Source organism: Xenopus laevis, chromosome 2S (genome assembly GCF_017654675.1).
Source record: "Xenopus laevis strain J_2021 chromosome 2S, Xenopus_laevis_v10.1, whole genome shotgun sequence".
NCBI lineage: Eukaryota > Metazoa > Chordata > Amphibia > Anura > Pipidae > Xenopus > Xenopus laevis.
Genome location: NC_054374.1, coordinates 105692828 through 105702725, shown reverse-complemented (window position 1 = coordinate 105702725; position 9898 = coordinate 105692828). Strand labels below are relative to the sequence as shown.

At 40.7% G+C, this 9898-nt stretch overlaps 1 protein-coding gene across 1 annotated transcript in view; it reads left to right on the top strand.

Annotated features, from left to right (window-relative positions):
* Positions 1-217: 217 nt before the first annotated feature.
* Positions 218-9898, top strand: part of LOC108709730 (sodium/hydrogen exchanger 7) — a 54642-nt gene continuing 44961 nt past the window's right edge. Inside the window, exon 1 of the mRNA XM_018249816.2 lies at positions 218-749. Within this exon, the coding sequence (XP_018105305.1) occupies positions 518-749 (232 nt within the window). The 5' untranslated portion in view covers positions 218-517. The remainder of the gene's footprint in view (positions 750-9898) is intronic.

The window sequence follows — 9898 nt, the reverse complement described above, 5'->3', positions numbered from 1 at the left end:
ATCAGCGATAGATCACTCAACCTACAGCTGTGCAATTAGGAGCTCACGACAGCCTCATTTTTCCCTGTAGCACAAATCCCCTGATATTTATCTTATTATGACACGTTCTGCTCAGCACCTTGAGTGACTGGCAGGAACGCTACTGCAATAGAGCGCTTTATACTGCACACACCTGTCTTCCTGCAGCCTCTGTATGAAACAGCGCGCATTCTTATTCCCGCCATAAGCCCCGCCTCCGTTTCACTCTGTACTGCCCACATCTGCCTTTTCGTCGGCTCCCAGGGGCGTGCGCAGAGAGAATGCAGCGGGAGAGGGCGTGGAAGTGAGAGGCAGGATAGCCCGTCTGCTGAGCGACTGTGTTGCTTGTGCCATGGGGATTGTGCGCATTGGACTTATCGCTCGCTTTACCGGCTGGAGGAAGTGCGGGGGACCTTTGGGTTGGCAGCAGTGACAGACAGTTGTGCCGCAGGATAGTTGGCGGAGGGAGGGCACTGACAAGCCACATTGTGCCCTTACCATGTACAGGCTGGCGTGGCTGCTGCTGCTTCCTTGGATTCCTTGGGCATATGCCGAGGACAGCGCGATGGAGGAGATTGCCACAGAGAAAGAGGCAGAGGAGAGCCACCGGCAGGACAGCGTTAGTCTCCTCACCTTCATCCTGTTACTCACCCTCACTATCCTCACCATCTGGCTCTTCAAGCACCGGCGGGCACGATTCCTACATGAGACAGGCCTGGCCATGATCTATGGTGAGTGACAATGACAAGTGGCTCAGACCCATTGTGCCCCTCCTGTGCTGATAAGGCTGGAATGTGTGCCAGTGAGTGTGACATTGCGTTTAGCCAAAGCCGCATGCCCATGTGCCACTGGGGGGTTCCTCATCCCTAAATGTGTAAGTGCTGCTGCGGTTTGTAGTTGTTCAACTGGGGGGATATAGGATGAGAATGATCTCAACTGTGCTCTAATGAACATCACTCCACATCAGCTCTCCCTAATGGCCACTGCTCTCACTGCCAAACTGGGCCTTGGGGAAATAACCCTTGATTTGCAGCTACTTGGTCATTGATCATGGGATGCATATTCTATGCTTATCCAACCTACAGATCTGTGTCGAGGGAGGAGGTTGCTGGGCTATCTGGTTAATCATTCTGCCTGTACAGTTTGCCCTGTGGTTTAATAATACATTGTTAGCTATGTAAGGTTAAGGCTGGACCAAATTAGCATTTTGTTTGGTCACTTTATCCTTGTGAGCTTTATTGGCAAAGCTCTGCACTGTCATTCATTGGAGTTCCACCTCCAAACATCACCCTTCTTCTCACCCAGGCCCGGACTGGCAATCTGTGGCTTTTGGCAAATGCCAGAGGGGTTGCTGTAAAATGCCTTAGATTAGAAAGTGACTATTTAGTGGGCTGTTTGGGCCTCTGTGTACTTTAAATGCCAGGGCCTATTTTGATTCCCAGTCCAGACCTGTTATGCCAGGCAGGTACCCCTTGCATGCTGTCTGATTGGAAAGAACTTGCACTATTTCTATTTTGGTCAATGTACAGATACAGTTTTATTGCAAATAAAGAACCATCAACCGACCATATACTGCAGCTGTGTCTATTGTAGTTGGGATGTACCAAGTGTTATATGTATTTTAATTCAAAGGATTGCTCATTCCACTGTAAGAGGAGGCGTTCGAAGAACATGAGACCACTAAGCGCTGGTGACGTTAAGTATTCATGATAGTGTCTTATTTCAGTCTGCATTTTCCCATAAAAGTGGTTTGCCTTGAACAGCACACTCAGGGTCACAGTACACTCTGGAACCTGATCTGAAGTGCAGTGGTCTAGCCTTGTGCAGATGTAATTAGCTACATATGGTACCAGTAGTATAAATGCATCACTGAACATTTAGTTATATAGTAAGTGTGTTCTGAGAGGCCTGTACGTTCAAGTAAGTGAATGAAAATGGTGTGTTAACAGTAAGCAGGAATATGCACTGTGCCTATTGGGCTGGAAGCCTTTGTTCAAATTGTGCAGATATTCTGATTGGCCTACATGCATCGAAATAGAAAATGTCTCGCCCACTGACCTGCCAAATGTAATCTCGCTCCAAATGTATCCGTTTGTGACGGACTGCATGCGACTGCATTTTTTGCTCCATTCATATCTGACTACAGAGTTCTGCTCAGTGGTTCAACTAGATATTACTGGGCCCCACAGCAAATAATTTTTCAGGCCCCCAAAATGTCTAGAGGTTGACCAGTTTTACCAATAGATCTTGAAATTGCTCATTATTTGGGCCTCATGGGGCCCTTATACCTCCTGCAGTCGCAGGGTCTGCTTCCTCTGTAGTTATGTCCCTGGTTCTGCTGTTCCAGTCAGTTCCAGTTCCATTTCTGATTGACTGCAGAATAAAAGTATAGTTCTGCTGCATTCATTCATTATTGTTCTTGCTGCTGACTTTAAAACTAATCACTGATTGGTTGCTATAGGTAACTGCCCATGGACACATTTATCCATTTGTTGATAAATGAGTCCCATGTGTTTTTGTATGTAAGGGGATGGTTAGTGCCTATCTTTTCTCAGGAGATACTGTGGAGATCTATGGATAGAGCTCCACGGGCGTTTTTAAGTGCGATACCATCCGCTCTATCGCGCTGAGATGAATTGCAGGCGTCACGTTGGATGCGCCGACTCTAAGGTAACTAATAGGAATGACGGACGTTATCGGATCCGAACGCTGCATGTTGCATCTTCATCCGACAACTGTGTTGTGATGGATGCACTCAGCAATGACATTCGTATTACAACTCCAATCGCCCGTGGAGTTTTACCCTAAAAGTCACTTGTGTCAGGAGCTTTAGGTCTATAGCTGACTGGAAAAGACAGGACAGAGTCTGAATGGTGCACATGCAGCAGAGAACTGTGTTATGCAAAATGATAGTTAAATAATTGGTACTTACCCCAATGGCATCATAGTATCATTCTCCTTCACAGGCTTCAAGTGCCTCTTTGCACCATAGTTTCAGTGTAACCCGTAAACATATAACAGGCCTGCTTATTGTTATTGTTTCTTAGCTTTTAGTAGCTATAATCTTTTTATACCAGCCTGTTTATAGTGTGCAGTTTGTTTTTTATGACCTACTTACATTCAACAGCAAATTTTAAAAGAATTGTCCTTTGACTGCTCTAAAAGCTATTTACAGACATAAGCTTGAGAGTGCAGCTTTCAGCAAAAGAAAAATCAAATAAATGAAGGGGCAGATTTATCAAAGTGTAAATTTAGAACCCGCCAAAGAAAAACTCACTCACTTTCTATTCATTCCTATGGAATTTTTAAAAGCATATTTATCAAATGGTGAACGCCATTGATAAATACAATTCTAAAAAATCCCTTAGGAATGAATAGAACATGGGTGAGTTTTTCTGTGGTGAGTTCTAAATTGACACTGTTAACTGACACTGCCCACAAAAGTTTGACTTTTAGTAGACCAAAGTCAGATTAGCCTGTAATTATTAGTCACATGGTAGAGGACTGCTGTGCCACTTCCAGTGGACGGTAGTGTTCTAGTAGAACCCTCATGCAAGCCCCTCTCATTTAAAGTTCCTCTTGCAATCCTCTCCTACTCTATACGGCTTATTTATCAGTCTTCAAATTCAAGTTTTTACAGTGTTTTGGGTTTTTTTTGTTTGATTTTAAAGGACATGTCAACCCAAAAAAACATTTTTTTTGGCGTAATAATAGAGATCACAATTATAAGCAAGTTTCCAATGATAATTTATTAAAAATTGTTAGTGTTTTAAAAGTTATTTGTAAATGTAATTGCTAATGAAAGCATTATTTGCTTAACTCCTGCTTGTTACTTTTTAAACAATGTTGCAAAAGCCAGTCTCCTTCAGCAAGACAGGTCTGTTAATCGGTTGGCTTGTGTTACATTGGTGGCCAGAGAATAGAAAGGGACAGACAGACAAACACTGCTTTCAATAGCAATACAAATACAGGTGTGGGACCTGTTATCCAGAATGCTTGGGACCTGGGGTTTTCCGGCTAACGGATCTTTCTGTAATTTGGATCTTAATACCTTGTCTACTAGAAAATCATGTAAACATTAAATAAACCTAACAGGCTGGTTCTACTTCCAATAAGGATTAATTATATCTTAGTTCAGATCAAGTACAAGGTACTGTTTTATTATTACAGAGAAAAAGGAAATCATTTTTAAAAATTTGGTTTATTGAATTTATTATAATGGAGTCTATGGGAGATGGGCTTTCTGGATAACGGGCTTCTGGATAACTGATTCCATACCTGTACAAATAGCTTAAAAACCATAGAATATGTATATTGCAAGTTGCTTAGAATGATGTTTTCTTTTATTAGGCAAACAAATATTTTTTGGTGTGACGTGTTTTTTAAGTTAAAAAAAGAAACTTGTAAAACTTTGGCTTCTAAAAGTCACGTAGAAGTTTGTCCTATGCAACATTTTATTGGGGTTTTCCTTTAAATTCATGGTTTTCGAGTTTTTCAACATTTTTCCAGTATCTACATCAGTCGTCCGCAAGCAACATGTTGCTCACCAACCCCTTGGATATTGCTCAGGTGCAGCAACCCATAGCAACAAATAAATAAAATGATTGTTTTTAGAAGTTACCATTCCTCTTTAGTCATTTTACATCTAGGTGCCATTTTTTAGACAAAACTTAAAATGCACATACATTTGCAGTAGGGCTCAAGTCACAAGTCTTATATATGCAATATTTTAGCCCAGTTTAACACATGGGTTTTAAGACACCTTCAGCGAGCCAGAAGATAAGCTGGTGTAAGAAAGGAAACAACCAAAGAGTCTTGGATAAGGTGGCGGAGTGTGTGCTTCATTATGCTGCTTTATTTTTAATTATTTCTAGCTGAGACTGTCTGACCTAGATAAGGTACAAATGCTGCACGCATAAGCAACTTTGCAAATGTGGGCTTTTATTCTTTGTACTGCTGTATGATTGCTACATTTGTTTGGTACGATCAAAAACAGTGTTGTTATGTGTTACACAGGTGTGGTTACAGAAATACTCTGTCAAGACTTAGGACAGAGACACACGCTCAGATTTGGGGAGATTAGTCGCCCAGGGACAAATCTCCTCTTCTTCGGCGCGACTAATCTCCCCAAACTGCCCCTCCGCGGGCTAGAATGGAAATCGCCGGCGGGATGGAAATCTGTGCATTTCGTTTTCCGACATTGCCCGAAATTGCCTCACGAGGAAACTTTGGGCGACTTCGGAAAATGAAGCGATCAGAGTGCCATCCCGCCGGTGATTGCGATTCTAGTAGGCGGGAGGCAATTCGGGGAGATTAATTGCCCCGAAGAAGTGGTGATTTATTGCTGGGCGACTAAATCTCCCCGAATCTGAGCGTTTTTCTCTGCCCTTAGTCAATGGCATTATACACATGACACTGCAGAGACTGTCATCATCTACTGTCTACTAACAACCTTGCTTCCTGAAGGCTGCTTAATCCGTCTTTTCTCTGGCCCCCCCACATGATTTGTGACCATATCTCTGACATACTGTGAATATATATGCACTGTAATCAATTATTTTGTTCCAGGATGGAATAGGATCGATGCTTGCAAGGATGCATAAATAATCTAGGATCAATTGATGTGTGCAATTATAGGCCCATATCAGTGCCTATTTAGGTACCAGATTGAATGCAGATAAACTTTTTTATGTGCTGGGAATAGTTGTGGATTTTTTTCATGCATAAACCACCATAAAAGAGAACTAAAGCCTAACCTAAAGAAGTAGGCTAGAAATATTGAACATTATGTTTTGGGCTTCTATACCAGCCCAATGCAACCACGGCCCTTTAGCAGGGAAGATCTGTGTCTCCAAAAATGCCCCAGTAGCTCCCCATCTTCTTTTCTGCTGATTCACTGCACAAGCTCTGTGTGTCTGTCAGTTACTGAGCTTAGGGACCAAAAAATATACTGTATACAGTATAGAAATGTGACCATATACGTCTGGTTAGTACTTTATACAGATAATTACTACATGGCAGCTCAGAAACCAGTGCAATTAGAACCAGAACTTTATAATCGCCTTGTAACATCAGCTTATATTACAGGCCAACCTCATTTTCTGCTTGATAATTTGTGACAACCCCTAAGCTTAGCTTTTCAACAACTGCTCAGAGCACACTGAGCATGTGAGTGTCACAGACACTTTCCAAGATGGTGACCCCCTGTGACAAGTTTGAAGTCCTGGATCATTCTGCTATTGAGAAGCTGGAACTTTAGATTGGTACAATAAGTGCTGTATATAAAACATGGCATTTTTAATAGTATTCATTATTAGGGGTTAGTTTTCCTTTAAGATACTATGGTGATACATGTTTGCTTTTATAAAGGGTTAATTATAAAGTAATGTGCATAATGCAAAAGCATGCACACCAGTCTATGCTTGTGTGCTGTTTTGTGGCATGCATGTAAATAAAGTACATGTATAGGAAGGATCTCATCCGAAATGCTTTGGACCTGGGTTTTTACTGAAAAGTGATCTTTTCTTAATTTTGATCACCATACCTTGTTTCTGCTATAAACCATTTAAACACCAAACCCGATTATTTTGCCTCCAGTATGGATGGATGCAGCTTAGTTAGGCTAAAGCACAATATACTGTTTTATTATTATGTTAAAAAAGGAATTCATTAGAATTATTTTCTTAAAATGGATATGGGAGATGGTGTTCCTGTATTTTGGACTTTTCTGAATACCAGATATCTGGATAAGGGGCTTGCTTGGTGATTTAGAATGAGACATATGTTTATATGTATAGTTATGGGATCCGTTATCCAGAAAGCTTCGAATTACAGAAAGCCATCTCCCATAGACTCAGTTTTAAACAAATAATCCACATTTTAAAAAAAGATTTCCCATTTCTCTGTAATAAGACACAATTGATCCTTATTGGAAGCAAACCCTGCTTATTGGGTTTATTTAATGTTTACATGATTTTCTAGTAGACTTAAGGTATGAAGATCCAAATTACAGAAAGATCCATTATCCTGAAAACCCCAGGTCCTGAGCTTTCCAGATAACAGGTCCCATACCTGTATTCACAAATCAACTGCATACAATTCATATGCTTCTAGGTGCTACACCAGAACTTTGTCTGTCCATGTATAGGTTGCAATATATAGTAAGTAAAATCAATAAAGTGTTTCAAGCCAAATTATAGCCATATTGTTTTTACAGGTTTAAATGTAGTTCACTTTCATCATCATCATCATCATCATCATTTCATCACCATCATCTATTTATATAGTGCCAACAAGTTATGCAGTGCTTTACATTAGTAAAATGGAACAAATGGTGAATAACACACCAGGGTTTACAGAGTACAATAGGAATAGAGGGGCCTAGAGTACAAGAGTTTACAAACTAAAGGTTAGGGTACTATTAAGACATAAGGATTTTAAAAACAAATTTGTGATTTATGATACAGCTATGACTGATTAATTAAGATACATTGAATAAGCTTCCCTAAACAGGTGGGTCTTTAGGGAACGTTTAAAAGTTTGGAAAGAGGGAGGAAGTGTGACCGTGAAATGCATAAGCCCAAGAGAAATCTTGTAGAGGAGAATGGGGTGAAGTTACGAGAGGAGAAGAGAGGCAAAGGTCAGAAGCAGAGCAAAGGTTGCATGAAGGAGTGTATTTTGAGATTAGTGATGAGATATAGGGAGAGGCTTCATTGTTAAAGGGATCCTGTCATTGGAAAACATGTTTTTTTTTTCAAAACGCATCAGTTAATTGTGCTACTCCAGCAGAATTCTGCACTGAAATCCATTTCTCAAAAGAGCAGATTTTTTTTTATATTCAATTTTGAAATCTGACCTGGGGCTAGACATTTTGTCAATTTCACAGCTGCCCCTGGTCATGTGACTTGTGCCTGCACTTTAAAGGACCAGTAACACCAAATTTTTTTTAAAAAAAATTGGTTAGTATACATCGAAAAACAGCCAGGGAGAAGAAATCAACTGCTGCAGTATGGATGGTCGCCGTGTCGCCTTTTCTCAAGAGGACAGGAAGTGGAGTTTCAGTGAGTTATTTTTTAATAAAGGCTTTGCAATTTAAACGTTTAACTTGTGTTTGTGGTTATTTTTCGATGTATATTAACCAATTGTTTTTTAAAAAATTTTTGGTGTTACTGGTCCTTTAAGAGAGAAATGCTTTCTGGCAGGCTGCTGTTTTTCCTTGTCAATGTAACTGAAGGAGTCTCAGTGGGACATGGGTTTTTACTATTGATCTACCAGGCAGCTGGTATCTGCTGGAGCAGCACTATTAACAGATTCATTTTGAAACATTTTTTTTTTCCCATGACAGTATCCCTTTAAGGGCCATTAATGTAAGTGTGAGGAGATTGGGAGGCAGTGAAGGGATCTACATAGGGGAGCAGCTGATGTTGAGCGATAAGATGATGAATGACTGTAGCAGCAGCATTTAGAACAGATTGCAATTGTGAAAGGTGACTTGATCGAATACCTACAAGGAGTAGGTTGCAGTGATCAAGGTGGGATATAAGAGACTGGATGTGTTTTGATTCTGTCTGAACTGAGATACGGTCATACTCGGGAAATGTTCTGCAGCTGAATACAACAAGATTTTGCAAGTGTTTGGATATGTGGTGAAAAAGACAGTGTGCTTCAATGAAATGTTATGTTATTATCTGTGAGAGATCTGAAGGATGGTGAAAGATCTTGGAGAAAATATGAGTTCTGTTTTTAGAAAGATTCAGGAGGAGACAGCAGAAAGGCAGTCTGTAACTTGAGAAAGGACAAAAGGAGAGAGGTCAGGAGAATACAAGTAAAATTGGGTGTCATCAGCAAAAAGGTGATACTGATGTCAAATGACTGTAGTATAGAAGTATTTTAGATCGAGAACAGCAGAGGGCCTAAGACAGAGCTTTGAGGAACTCCAACAGAGAGAGGAAACGTGTTAGAAGTTGAGTTTAGAGAAGGCAACTTTTTAAAGGAATGATCAGAAAGATGAGATTTAAACCACGAAAGAGCAGTGTCACAAATGCCAGCTTCGTATAGAATGTCTAGGAGGAGTGGTTGGCCAACTGTGTCAAAGGCTACAGAGAAATCTATAAGGATGATTATGGAATAGTGATCTTTAGACTTTGCCAGGAGAAGCTCCTTGGTTACTTTGGTGCGTGCAGTTTAATTTGAGTGTGTTTTGTGGTAGCCAGATTGCAGGGGGTTGAGACAGAAGTTGTGAGTGAGATGCTGGACAAAGCATTTGTAAACAAGCCTTTCCAGCAATTTGGATGCAAATGGAAAAAAAGCTAAACTGGACGATAATTGGCGGGAGAGCTGGGATCAAGGGAAGGATTTTTGAGGATATGAGTGATTAGTGCTTGTTTGTATAAAGATGGAAAAGTACCAGTAGAGAGTGAAAGGTTAAATAGGTGGGTAAGTGCAGGTTAGAGTGTATCGGAGATTGGATAAAGGTTAAGAGAGTGTATGGGGTCAAGGGAGACAGTTGTTGGCTTTGAGCAGGCTAGAGGTTTGCTAACCTCATCTAGTGTTGCAGGGGTGGAGTGCAAAGTGGATGTGAGTGGACTGCAAGATAATCTGACATTGTATACTCAGTCTAATGAAATCACATTTTTCTTTAAAAAAATGAGCATGATCTTGGGCAGTTACAGTAATGGGTTGAGGGTGCGGAGGGGGCATAGTCGTGAGTTAAGAGTGGCAAACAGTCGTTGTGGTTTGGAAGACAGAAAGGGGGTTACAGAAGAGAAGTACTGTTCTTTAGCAATGAATAGAGTTAGTTTGTAGCAGGATAGCATGAATTTGAAGTGGATGAAGTCAGGATCAGTTCATTACTTTCTCCACTGAAACAATATCTTCTGTG